At 42.1% G+C, this 14,294-nt stretch overlaps 1 protein-coding gene across 3 annotated transcripts in view; it reads right to left on the reverse strand.

Annotated features, from left to right (window-relative positions):
• Nucleotides 1–14,294, reverse strand: part of RPTOR (regulatory associated protein of MTOR complex 1) — a 296,305-nt gene that overhangs the window by 112,748 nt on the left and 169,263 nt on the right. For 2 of the 3 annotated variants that reach the window (XM_050920752.1, XM_050920751.1), the window contains exon 9: nt 13,262–13,406. The exons of the other annotated variant lie outside the window; for it this stretch is intronic. In XM_050920752.1, coding sequence (XP_050776709.1) covers nt 13,262–13,406 — 145 coding nt within the window. The remainder of the gene's footprint in view (nt 1–13,261; nt 13,407–14,294) is intronic. 3 annotated transcript variants of the gene reach the window in all.

Here is a 14,294-nt window from a genome sequence, read left to right on the forward strand (position 1 = left end):
GCTGCGCACTAAGTCTCCGTGTGGACAAGCACTTAGTCAAATGCCTTGGAGAAATCTAAGTACACTATGTCAATACCATTGCCTTTATCAACAAGACCTGTAATCTTGTTAAATTAACAGGTCTGTTTGACAAGACCTACCTGCAGTGAAACCATGCTGACTGGCATTCATTGTATTTTTAGCCACTAATTCTTTGTTAAAAGTATTCCAAATTAATCATTCCATTATTTTACCTGAGATCAACATCAGGTTAGCCAGTCAATAATTCCTTTGGGCATCCCTTTTATCCTTTTGTAAATAAATGTGCAGGCCTCTAATTCTTGGGAATTTCCCCAGTACTCCAAAATTTCTTAAAAATTAGGATTAGTAGTTGGCTCAGCGAGCTCCTCAACTAGCTCCTTCATGACTCTTGGGTTTAAGTTACCTGGGGTCTGTTGATTTGAAAAAAATTAATAGTAGCGAATCCTGCCTTGCACCCTCCTTTATTACAGGCGATAAAGTTTCTATTTCATACACATCATCATACGAACTGGCTGTACCCTCCTCCTTCACTCCAAATACAGAACAGCAACCTCTGTTGAACATTTACTAGCTTATCTGATGTTTTGTCACATGGGCTGCTATTCTTCTAGGGAAACATTTTCTGAAGCACCCAAGTTCCATTTTTAAAAATGTTAATAGAACTTATGCTCCGAAGTGCCTAAGTCTCTTCTGAAACATGGGATTGAGGCACTTTTGCAATGTTTATCCTCCCACCCTCTTCAAAACTCATTTAAGACATTTCTCAGTCTAGCATTTGAACCCAGGAATTTTAAGATGACAGGCTAGAGACTTAAACTGCTGCACCACCACCAAAGAGTTTTTTATACAGTAACTAATTTATTCACTAGACAAAATTGCTCCTCCTTGGCTCATGGACACAGCATTAACATCAATAGGCTAAGTAATTTCTCTTTGTCAAGGAACATTTGCAAACGTAGGACTAGAGGTGATAATCAATAAACTGGATTTTAGTTATCTATTCTAATAACTCCTTAAATCTTAATAATCTCCCTGCCCTACCAAGCAGTGACAGTGCTGGAAGAGCAATTCACTAGGAGAGTCAATTCCATTAGCCAAGCCACCAGCTGCTTACAATTAGAAAAATCTACACATTCAAGATGAAGAAAGAATTTTTAAAAAATGACCTTTTTTCCACTGATCCAAAACGTGTCATTTGTTTCAATAGGCCCAACCTTGCCATCCTGCTTCATCAACGTTCACCTTCCACTTGGCAATAGGCTACCAATATAATTAAGAGGTAATCGGGAGATAATCAAAACCACTTCAAGGCACAGGCAATAAATGGTTCCTGCATGCTCAATAAATGCCCAGGCTGTAGGCAAAATGGTTATACAGAGCTGCTGAGGGAAATATTTATTCCTGGTTGAGGCAGAAGCAAAGCCAATTATTGTAATTATTATATATAAGGATTCTTTGACTCCGACCAAAGGATGAGTATTTCTAACTGTAGGGGCTGAAAAGACTCGGGGAGGCCTCCTTACGAGAAGAGACTCTTGGCGTATATCTACACTGCAAAAGACCTGCAGCTGGCCCACAAGCGGTTGGGTCTCAGATCCTGGACTCCAGCCTGTGCGCCCCAACATCTATACCGCAAATTTTTAGCCCTGCAGTCCGAGCCCCAGGAGCCTGAGCCAGTTGACCTGGGCTCTGAGACTCGGTGCCATGGGGTTTTTTTTATTGATGTGTAGACGGAGTCTCAGACATTAAGAGAAGCCAAACATAGCACCTTTGATATGAACTATTAAACTCTTGTTTACTAGATGAGGATGAAAAGGGTTGGGGGAGGAGAAGCACAACTGTCTGAAATGTGCTGCTTATAAAGGATACTGTGTAGGTCATCATGCTGCAGAGGCACAGCACAGAAGGCATGTCTGAACTACAGGCCCTACAGTGGCACAGCTATGGTACTGCAGCTGTGCCCTATAGCACTGTAGGGTAGGGTAGATGCTTCCTACAGGGATGGAAGGGGGATTGCTGTCAATGTAGGTAATCCACCTATTCAAGCAGCAGTAGCTAGTCGATGAGAGAATTCATCTGATGACCCACCCTTGTCTAAGATCAGTTTAACTACGATGCTCGGGGAGTATGAATTTTTCACATCTTTGAGCACCACAGCCAAGTTGATCTGAATTTTAAGTGTATACTAGGCCTTATATACTGAGTGCCTCCAAGTCATTTCAGGTAAGGAGCACTAATACCTCTATAAAATTTGTCCACAGCAGCCCTGCAGGGTCAGATCTTCAGAGTTTTAAACATGTTATCAGGAAGAACTATAAGGCATCTGAAAAGAGATTTCAGCAGATTAAAGCCAAATCTCTTTTTAGTCTTCTAAAAACAGATCATTAAAAATCAATGCAGCCACATCAGCCAATATTAAATCTTTCTGAAAAGTGAAATCGCCAATATCAAATTTCAATATGACTGCCTTTCGCTGTGTAGAGAGCTAACGATTAACATGAATTGCTTCATGGATGCAACCAATCCAACTACTTACAACACACTCACCCCCTCCCAAGAACAGTGTCATTGCTAAAACTTAAAAAAAAATACAAACAATACTGTTCGGACTGAAGCCAGCACTATATTATTTCCAATTGCCAAAAAGACACCAGCAAGTTCTTTTCTAATCTTTTACTTGTGTCTTTCTTTAGAGAATCAACCCACTGTGTAGGTAGACACATACTTCACTAAAAGGGCATTGGGGAAGTCCAGAAAAAGAACGATAAAAGGACATGAGTGATTAAATGTGGGTGGGGAAACCAGAGAGATTTAGGTTCCACACAGGGGAAAATAAAGACCATTAAGGAGAAGAGGTAATGACTGAAGTTTTCAGACTACCAGGAGGGACAGCGAAGGCAGGCAATTTTTAGATAAACTCTCTGAACTAATCTTACATCTCAGCACACAAACAGGAAATAAATTGGAGAGCAGCAGGGGGACAGGGATGAGGTCCATTCCTTTCTCGAAGAGATTCATGAGAGCCAACCCAGGATTACCCATCCTTCCTTCCTAGGCGTTTTACAGGGATTTCTGTTTGCAAAGTGCTTTTGAAGATTAGTTTTCACTGTGTTAGGAACAAAAATGGTTGAATAAGAGCTCAGAATTATGCTTTGCCCACTTTTATTCCATTTCCTCACTATCCAGATATCCATTCTTGTTTTGAAATGTGCTGAAGCTATGATGCAATAGCTGCAAGGTGGTCTCCTAAAACAGTTGGGCATTACCACATCTATGCATTATTCTGCCTGAACATATTTTTAATTAGATTTCATGTTTTTACACTCTGTTGCCCCTACTTATTCTGTGAATGAGGTAAATTGATATAATGCCTCTTAGCAGAGGCAAGTCACCTGCTCTTTACTATACGCCATGAAGACTGTGAAGTTGGGCATCTGCCAGATTTAGTCTTATAGTTTAAGTTAAAAAAGACCTGAGAGAATTAAATGACTGATGGCCTTTGTAATTGCTGGTAGGAGTTAGCTCCATGTCCACATTGATAACGATCACAGCAACGTTCAACACAAGAACTCAGTGGGTACTGAGCAGGAAGGGATGTTAGGTTTTTCAAACCCATTAGATAGTTAATTGGTTAGATTTGAGAAGTGACTCAACTCCTTTGGGATACAATAGTCCCCTATTTTAATGCCCATTCAGCTGCAAAATGCTAAGTGTGGCATGTACTCCTACATTTCCCTCAAGGAAACAAGCAAGTTTTTAGGAAAACTGAGAAGCCCATTTTACATTTTTGGACCACGATTTTCAGCTGCATTTCAACCCAGCGACTATTTTTGTGGGCCTGTATTGTGCACCCCAAGTGAATCTCACATTCAAATGTTTCTTAGATAGTAAATGCCGTGGGGCAGGGAATATATTTATCTTTATGTTTGCCCTTCTCCTCAGAATAGAGTCATACTTGAAGGAAGTGGGTAGGAACGGGAGTAGATTAATTTACACTTCCCAGGATCTGCTGTGGTGCAACCTAATTAAAGAAGTTGGGGTCATTAAAGTTGCTGGTTTTCAATAATCTTTAGAGAGGCAGAAAGAGATGCCACAGCTTCAAATATTTAGAGGACATATCCCAGTCTTGTCCCTCTTCCAGTGAATTTGGGAAACATTTATTTTTCAGTTTCTCACTAGTCTGACATTCTGCTCAGTTCACTCAGTTGAAAACTATGCCCAACAGGAAAGAACATTTGTATTTCTGAAACTGGCAATGGAGTGGGGCATGCCTAGGGAAGGAGTGTACAAGGAATGCAATCCAACCATACATAACACCTCCATCTTTACTGATCAATCAATCCCACAAGGCGCCCTCATTGGAAATACAAAATAAAGCTATTACTTTGAAGCAATGCAGAAATTAACATAACATAAGAATGGCCATACAGGGTCAGCCCAGTATCCTGTCTACCGACAGTGGCCAATGTCAGGTGTCCCAGAGGGAGTGAACCTAACAGGCAACGATCAAGTGATCTCTCTCCTGCCATCCATCTCCACCCTCTGACAAACAGAGGCTAGGGACACCATTCCTTATCCATCCTGGCTAATAGCCATTAATGGACTTAACCTCCATGGATTTAGCTAGTTCTCTTTTAAACACTGTTATAGTCCTAGCCTTCACAACCTCCTCAGGCAAGGAGTTCCACACGTTGACTGTGCGCTGTGCGAAGAAGAACTTCCTTTTATTTGTTTTAAACCTGCTGCCCATTAATTTCATTTGGTGACTCCTAGTTCTTGTATTATGGGAACAAGAAAATAACTTTTCCTTATTCACTTTCTCCACATCACTCATGATTTTATAGACCTCTGTCATATCCCCCCTTAGTCTCCTCTTTGAGGAAAACAACATGACTCTACATTAAAAAACAAACAAGAAAGAACTCCCTGGATTCTGTCATTAACTCTCCCCTCCCTTGAGGGAAGTGCTCATGTATTTTAACTTCGATTTTGTTTAGAAATGTATTATAACCTTTTAAATAATTTATCCCGATCTCTTCCAACTGCCTTTAGTTTGTGTTTTCTGAGGTGCTCCAAAGTTTTGGACTGTTAAGTGGGGAATGGAAAGCACAGAGCATCTAGCTTTGCTTAAAGACCATTTTATTATGTGAGACGATAAAATATTCCATGGTGGAAGCCCACAGTAATACTTTATCAACATAAATAAAACACAGTTACAGAGACCCACCTCAGTATTTCTTCACCCACATGTACTGTAGTAGTTTGCAGATCATGAAGGCAGAACTTATTACATTTAACTTTAATTTTCAGGGCTGAGCCAGTGTGCCTGATGCTTTTAATCCGCACATCTCATCTTTGGTAAAGAATTACTGATGTCTCTTATGCTTCTGTTCTCTCTGTGTGGAAACAGCTGGTATTAGACTGCATTACACCACAGGGGGGAAAAAAAAGTACTGGGCTCCTTCACTTTGGAAACGAAGTTGATGATTTTCTTGGGAGCTGCTAAAGTCATCTGAGTTTCAGCCATCTGTGCTCTGGGGACTAACACAAATATACTTGATTGAATTGTACATTTCTGACACTGAAACATTTCAGTCTGTACCAACTACATTGAACATGTTATTCCCATGTTTGTTTTTTTTTGCAGCTACAACTCAGTAGCATGTCCTATTTGATTGAATTTTCAAACATCAGTCTGAAGCCAGCGGCTCCACAGTGATACTGCAGACTCACGGAGCCAGTTCTAGGGAAGGCAAGAGGGAAGCACTCAGAAATATGTATTTTTACAAACATTTAGAGCTATAAAATCTTTGGTAAGTATTTCACTGCTCATGAAAATGGGGGTCTGATAGTGCTAGTTAGAGGCAGCAATGGGCAACCTTCCTCTTGTCAGTCAATGAATCTCAATCCTGACCTCAAGCCATGCCCTACTATAGCAACTCTGGACCTTTCCTGATCAAAGTAGGAGGGTACTGATAGGTACTGGAGACTCTAATGATGAGGTGGAGACCAAAAACCTCATGTTTCTGATTGAAACAAGAACCCACCCAAGTCTATAAAAGGTTAACACAGAGTAGCCAAACGCCCCCCTAAATCCTTCAGTCATTTTGCTCTTGCTGAGATGGTAAGACTTTTCTGTGTTTCTAAAAGAAGAGTCCTTTTTAAATCCACCAGTGAAGAAAATTGCAGACTTGCACCTTTTTTGCAATACTTCTCACAATGTCCAAAGACTCAAGAATCTCCCTCCTCACCTGTTATTGGGATGTTACATTATGGTTTTCTTTTCAGCTAGAATTTCATGCTTTGTATATTTACTGTAGCAATATTTCTATTATTATTATAAACACATCTCTGCCACAGCATAATAAAGGTGCCTTGTTTTTAATACATGGCCTACATTACACATTAGGAAAAGTCTGTCAATTTACTAAGTTACCATCATTACAATTTTCTACTGGTGATCACAATGTATAAACTACAATCCATGGCCATGGAGACCCATGTGCAGGCAGGAAAAAAATGTTTCTTCCCCCTTCATACACCACAGACAAATACATCTAGACTTTGAATTGGACAGTCCCTCAATGAATATTACTACTACTTGTACCACAGTAGTGCCCACAGGACTCACTCAAGATCTGTGTCCCATTGCACTTGACATTGTACAAACAGTAAGAGAAAATCCCTGCCCTGAAGAACTTACAGTTTAAGTAGACGAGAGAGACAGGCTTGGAGTGGTACACCTCTACCTCGATATAACGCTGTCCTTGGGAGTCAAAAAATCTTACCGCATTATAGGTGAAACCGCGTTATATCGAACTTGATTTGATCGGCCAGAGCGCTGCTTTACCGTGTTATATCGGGTGCCGTTATATTGGGGTAGAGGTGTAATAGAGGGACAGAGAAGTTAAGTCACACATTTAGGGCCAAACAGCAATCAGTGGCAGAAATGGGGGCAGAAGCCAGGTTTCTTGACTATCAAGTTCAGTACCCTATTAGGTGCATCCTAATACTGGCTGATCAGTGGATGAAAACTGGCCTCAGAAAACAAGGCTTGCCCTACAGCCCAATCTCCTGGCTAGAAGAAATGATTTAGACGTTAGAGAGCATTGGTCTACAGAATAAATTAAGAGAGCTGATTTAACTGATCACAGAGAATTTACTTCCACATGACTAAGACAGAAGAGAGAAACACTCTTATCTGTAGACACTTCTAATGCCATTGGCAGCCTGGTGACTATTTCCAGAAAAGAGTTAATCTATTCAGGATCCTCAAATGATGTGAAAAGTGAGCATGGTCTAGAGAAAACCATCAGGCAGAAGCACAGACAAAGATATACACTAAAATATAGAGCAACATGGTCTACGTTTAACTTCTAAAAAGAGAGCGCCATAATTATTCATGAGATCAAGTGATGCTCAAGTCAAGTGGACAAATATTTCACAGCATATGCACAGTCCTGCGGTGCACTTGTAGCCGAGCAGGACACCATCAAGATATTTTGTCAACTGCTTTGAGGTTTTCTGTCACTGATGTAACTGCAGCAGAAACAACAAGGCGCCGGACCCAGCTCTATAACACTAATTGGAAGGAGAAAAGGGGGAAACTTGAACACCGAACTCTGGTTTTTGTAGTCCATTTGTGTTAAAACGAGGAACTTGATGGAATTACAAGAAGCAGGAGATGCTTTCTAGTCTTTCCACTCTTACACTGGCCGTGAGGATGTTTCCAGCAACAGAAGCAGAATTGCAAGGTGTGGTGCAGGGCATCTTTACTGTACAATTGACCAGTGTTTCCCAGAAAGGGGGGAGGAGCAAACAGCATGTGCAAAGTTCAGCATCCATTCAATATATTTTACTATAATCAGTGAATCACTAAAATCACTTATGTTTTCTGAATGGAAGACAGACACAGAGAACATCCTAATGATCTCAAGGAGTACACGAGGAGAAGAGAGGGTGTGGAGAAAGGGAAGAAAGTATGTGACTCAATATTACTCATGCAGTTCCAAAACAGACTCCTTTTTACAGCTTGCTTGTGTATCCTGTATCTCCCTATGCACTAATAAACAGAAGAAAATTTGATTGTGTTTTACATACAATTGCTATTTCACACTTCTCCAATGAGATTGTTTCATCATGTTTCTTCACATCTGAACTGCAAGAGAAATTATAATGCACTTCAGTAGAGCTGGCAGTATTACAACAATGTTAAGTTTTAACAGACAGTTTTCTAAACAGTGAAGGCATATGGTAAAACTATTGCTTCCGCAGCCAGCTAAGTAGAGGGATGAACAGAGTTTGGCACGGATTCCATCTTTACCCAGTGACTGGGCATACAACAAAATGCAGCACAAGTGGTGTCTATGGTGAGGAGGGACTGGGCCAATCACCCATAATTTCCGGGTGTGTAAGGATGCAGATTAGGTGGGGAGATCAGCATCTCGAGGAAGAGGAGTGGAGGAAGGATCTGAACTTCTCTGAAATAGGTGGGGAAGCTAACCAGCACAATAGCATGAAGGCTTTAAACTATGAAATCAAATATAAGGCGGTAGAGGCACACAATACCTGCTTGCCTCAGCATGGATGTGGGGGAATAGGCCCCATCACAACACTCCTGTGACAACCAACATAATAAGCAAAGTAACTAGAACTGAGGGTAAGGGGAAGCAGAAAACCTTTAAGTCAGGTCCTGGAGGAACACAGATTGATGTGTTGTAGGACTAAGTGTCTGAGCTCATCATCCATTTACATATTATAGCAGATCCTAGGGGTTTCTTGTTGGCCTCCTGCAGATCAAATCACTATGGATGACAGCACAGCCAGTACCCACATTCATAAGCATTCAAATTCTGATCTGCCAGGTGCAAAAATCTGTGCGAAGCTCACAGCAGAATGACAACCAGTGTACTCAGCAGTGCACATTTGCTTTCTGTCATCCAATATGTCTCTATCACCCAGCAATGTAAGTTCTGGTTCTTTCCTCCACCACATTTTCTGGGTTAAATTTCCAACAGCTGCAATGGTCTGCTTTAATAAAAAAAAGAGAAACAGATGGAAGGCTTCAGAATACAGCTCTGTGTGAGGCCTAGGGAGACCTGACTATCTAGTGAGTTACAGCACATGACAGGGAGTCAGGACCATGTTCCCTTCCCCCATGCCCTGCAGCTGACCTGCTGTGTGACTAAATCAGTCACTTCTGCTGAGCCTCTGGACCTTCCCTAGTTTATAGGTGGGCTGCAAGGCTTAAAGTCTGTGATGTGCTAAGAGAGTTGAGGATAAAAGGTGCTATATATGGGCACAGGATTATTTTTTATAAAATCTTTAACTAGACATTAAACTAGAGTTTCTCAAACTGTTATGTTGCTGGGCCTCCTCTGACAAATAAGAAAGTCTCCCCTGACCTGAATTTTATTTTAAATACTACCTTTTTGGAAGAGCACTGAAAATATGCATCAAGGAGCTATCTGTTCATTTCTCCCTTCATGGGTTGCTACCATCTGGGGAGTCAGTAAAAGCAGACATGATGAATGTTTTCCTAAGGAAGCTCTGCTTTTGGTAAATACTAAGTAAAAATGAAAACAATAATAGCAGTTCTTATTTAGCACTTTCATCACAGATCTCAAAGCACTTTACAAAGGTCAATACCATTATCCCCATTTGACAGCTGGGGAAACTGAGGCACAGAAGATGTGACTTGCCCATGGTCATCCAGTATCAGTGGAAGAGCCAGGAATAGAACGTACATCTCCTGAGTTCCAGTCCAGCGCTCTATCCACTAGGCCAGATTGCCTCACAGAAGGACTACAGCAAGAAACCAGAAGGAGCTCAGATACCCTGATAATGAGCATGGTATAAGTATCTAGAAAGATTTGTTTGTATATCTCTGCCCATATAAAAATCCTGCACAACCTATAACCATATCTGCATTATCCTTCTCAGGAGGTTTCCAGGCTCTGGCATACCTTTCAGGTGAGGCAACTATTGGATACAGTCATACAGATGAGCGCTCACTAATTTTTTGGTATGCTACATGTTCTATCCCTTTTGTGCATACAAACAACCTGTTTGCTTTTACACACCAGTGACAAGCCAACTTCATTGTGCTATGTACAATGACAAACCTTTTTCCTCAAAAGTTCCTCCAATTTAAAAGCACATATGAGCAGCTTTGGCTATAGGTGCCAATGTGCATTTTTCATAGTCCTGCCATGTTTTTTTTATTAATGAAAGCAATTTTTTGTTATCAGTAAACTTCTAATCACTGTCTACTTCTTCCTCCAAATGATTAATGAATGTATTTAACAATGATCCCAATATTGAACTATGAACTTCTCTCCATGTAATATGACTTCTGCCACCTCAACCAGTTTTTCCATGACGTGACTTTTCACTCTACTCAAACTTTGGCCTGGTCTACACTATGCGTTTAAACCAAATTTAGCAGCATTAAACCAATTTAACCCTGCACCCGTCCACACAACGAGGCTCTTTATATCGATATAAAGGGCCCTTTAAACCGGTTTCTGTACTCCTCTCCGACGAGAGGAGTAGCGCTGAAATCGGTATTGCCATGTTGGATTAGGGTTAGTGCGACCTCAAATCGACGGTATTGGCCTTCGGGCGGTATCCCACAGTGCACCATCGTGACCGCTCTGGAAAGCAAACTGAACTCGGATGCACTGGCCAGGGAGACAGGAAAAGCCCCGCGAACTTTTGAATTTCATTTCCTGTTTGCCCAGTATGGAGCTCTGATCAGCACGGGTGGCGATGCAGTCCCAAATCCAAAAAGAGCTCCAGCATGGACCGTATGAGAGATACTGGATCTGATGGCTGTATGGGGAGATAAATCTGTTCTATCACAGCTCTGTTACAGAAGACGAAATGACAAAGCATTTGAAAAAATCTCCAGGCTATGATAGACAGAGGCCACAGCACAGTGCTGAGTGACAAGCGTAACGGAAAGCCAAAGAATCAAATGGACACTGATGGAGGGAGGGAGGGGGGACTGAGGACACCAGCTATCCCACAGTCCCTAAAAAGCATTTGCATTCTTGGCTGAGCTCCCAATGCCTGTAGGGTCAAAGACATTATCCGAGGTGGTTCAGGGTATATCTTGTCAATTTACCCCCCCTCTCCCCACGTGAAAGAAAAGGGAAAAAAATCGTTTCTTGACTTTTTTCAATGTCACCGTATGTCTACTGCATGCTTCTGGTAGACGCGGTGCTGCGGCACTGAATGGCAGCATCCTCTCCCCTCCCCTCCCTTCCCCTCCCCGGTGGCAGACGGTACAGTACAAAATGACTGATAGCCATCCTCATCATCCTGTGAGTGCTCCCGGTTGGCCTCAGTGAGGTCGGCCGGGGGCGCCTGGGCAAAAATAGGAATGACTCCCGGTCATTCCTGGCAGATGGTACAGAACGGCTGGTAATCGTCTTCATCATAGCAACTGGAGGCTGAGCTCCACCAGCGCCCCCCCCTTTCATGTCTAAAGAAATGATTTTGTACTGCCTGGACTATCATAGCAGTGGGAGGCTGCCTCCCCCTCATTTAATCTTACTAAAAAGTCAGTGTTTCTTATTCCTGTATTCTTTATTACTTCATCACACAAATGGGGGGACACTGCAACGGTAGCCCAGGAGGGAAGCAACGGGTGGGGTTGTTGCAGGGGCACCCCCTAGAATGGCATGCAGCTCATCATTTCTGCAGGATCTGACATGGAGCGGCTGTGCTCTCTGGTTCTCTGGTACACTTGCCCCATATTCTAGGCAGGACTGACTCTATTTTTAGATAAAACATAAAGGAGGGAATGACCCGGGGAGTCATTCCCATTTTTGTCCTTGCGCCACCGGCCGACCTCAGCGAAGGTCAGCCAGGAGCACCCATGACAGCAGCAGACGGTACAGAACGACTGATAACCGTCATCTCATTGCCAATTTACCATGGCACAGCACACGGTACAGAACGACTGGTAACTGTCTCTGCTATCATGCAAAGGCAAATGAATGCTGCTGTGTAGCGCTGCAGTACCGCCTCTGTTAGCGGCATCCAGTACACATACGGTGACAGTGACAAAAGGCAAAACGGGCTCCATGGTTGCCATGCTATGGCGTCTGCCAGGGCAATCCAGGAAAAAAGGGAGCAAAATGATTGTCTGCCGTTGCTTTCACGGAGGAAGGAATGAGTGACGACATTTACCCAGAATCACCTGCGACACTGTTTCTGCACCATCATGCATTGGGATCTCAACCCAGAATTCCAATGGGCAGGGGAGACTGCGGGAATTATAGGATAGCTACCCAAAGTGCAATGCTCCAGAAATCGACGCTAGCCTCAGTACTTGGACGCACACCGCCGAATTATTGTGCTTTGTGTGGCCGTGTGCACGCAACTTAATACAATCTGTTTTACAAAATCGGTTTACGTAAAATCGGAATAATCCTGTAGTGTAGACGTACCCTTTGTTTTCCCCTGTAGTCTGATAGAGGGACTTTATCAAAAGGTTTCTGAATATCCAAGTAAATTAAGCCTATTCAATTATATTTAGCAATTACTTTATTAACTTTTTGGAGATTACAGAGGCATCATTTTCTCTTGAAGAAATTGTGTTAGCTTGGCCCCATCAGGTTACACTTAGCCAAGTTTTGTACAATTCTAGCCTTAATTAGACAGGACTAAGAATTATAAGGAGGGCTTTTGTATTCACTCAGCATTTGTTTATTAGTCAGGAATGCATTTAAAAGGCTTTCCATAATGCGAGTCATTTGCATTTCCATTAATCATCTAAAAAGAAGGAGAGTGCCAGGAAATGAACTCTGTAACAAACCCCACTTCCTTTTACTTTCTATTATGAAAGTTACAAGAATTCTTCCCTTAGCCCCAACTATCCCAGCTCTCTCCATTACACTTACAGCTTTATGCCAGCAAAACAGAAAGCTGGCTGATGCTCCATTGTTTCTCTGTTTGGGCTGAAATGTTACTTAGCTGAAGTGGAGCTTTTGTATCAGGGAATTATATCAGAATTACATTAATGGGGTACCATACACACAGGGAAGCAATACATTTGGAGATAGGTATTAAGTTGCCACATGCGCTACTATTTCTGATCCACCGATTTAATCAGGAAAGTGCTGCGCAGATTCAGGTGATAACAACCTTGTATGACAGCGGCTGTTGAAATCTCCCCAAGGCATCTTACAAAGCCTCCAAAGCAAGAGGTACCCTGCCAGCAGTGACTTACCACATTGCATGCATATAGGTTGGAGGTAGACGTGGGCTGCTGACAGGGGTACAGTTGTAAGACCTCATAATCCTTTCTGCCAACAGGAAGTTACGAAATAAACTAGCCACCAGCAGATCCTGCCTGAAGAGCTTCTGGAAGAGATCTGCAGAGAGATAATGTGTGTGTGACATAGGTAGCTTCAGTGATCTGTAAGAAGCATTTTGTACCAGCAGGTAGGTACACACACACACACACACACACACACGCTGATCAATGAATATTTTCCTCCAACAAAAAAATACACAGAAAAGCAAAAACCCAAGACCTCCAGAAATCGTTTTGCTGTCACTTTACACCCGCAGAAGGATTAATGGGCATTGAGTTTGCCTGACAGGTGTGACAATAACATCTCTACAGAGAAGTCACACTTAGAGTGGGACAAAGTTTTTTGACTAGTTTCTTCACTGAAAAAAAGAAGTTTTGGTCAACCAAAACTATTTGTGAATTTGAAATGAATTTGCTGAATAGTTTCAGCCAGAAAAAAAAAATCAGGTTAGATTCACAAAACAAAGGAATGGGAGGTGATGGTGGGAGAGCCCACCTTATAACTTTTGTTCCAGTGGTTAAAAGATTCACCTGGGATGTGGAAGACCCAGGTTTGAATTCCTGCTCTGGGGCAAGGACATGAACTCAGACTCTACCCCAATTGAGTGTGCTAGCCACCACTATGTCTCTCTCAATTTCTCCTGTTGAAGCTAATCCACTTTGTATAAATATTCACTGGAGCAGGGATTTCAAGCCAGGTCTCCTCATCCCAAGCGCATGCCCTAACCACAAGGCTACAGAGTCAATCTGATGCTCTTTCTTTGGCCCAATGACCATTCCAAGTATTTTATGCAAAGCACAATAGTTTCAACAATAGAGATGCAGAGACAGCCACCTCAGAATACCCCTATACCTTAGTGGTTAGGGCCCTTGCCAGGTCGTACTATACATTTTCTTTAACCCAAAACTGACTTTTTTCATTCACCTTATTTTATTTTATTGTTTT

Source organism: Gopherus flavomarginatus, chromosome 12 (genome assembly GCF_025201925.1).
Source record: "Gopherus flavomarginatus isolate rGopFla2 chromosome 12, rGopFla2.mat.asm, whole genome shotgun sequence".
In the NCBI taxonomy this organism is placed as follows: domain Eukaryota; kingdom Metazoa; phylum Chordata; order Testudines; family Testudinidae; genus Gopherus; species Gopherus flavomarginatus.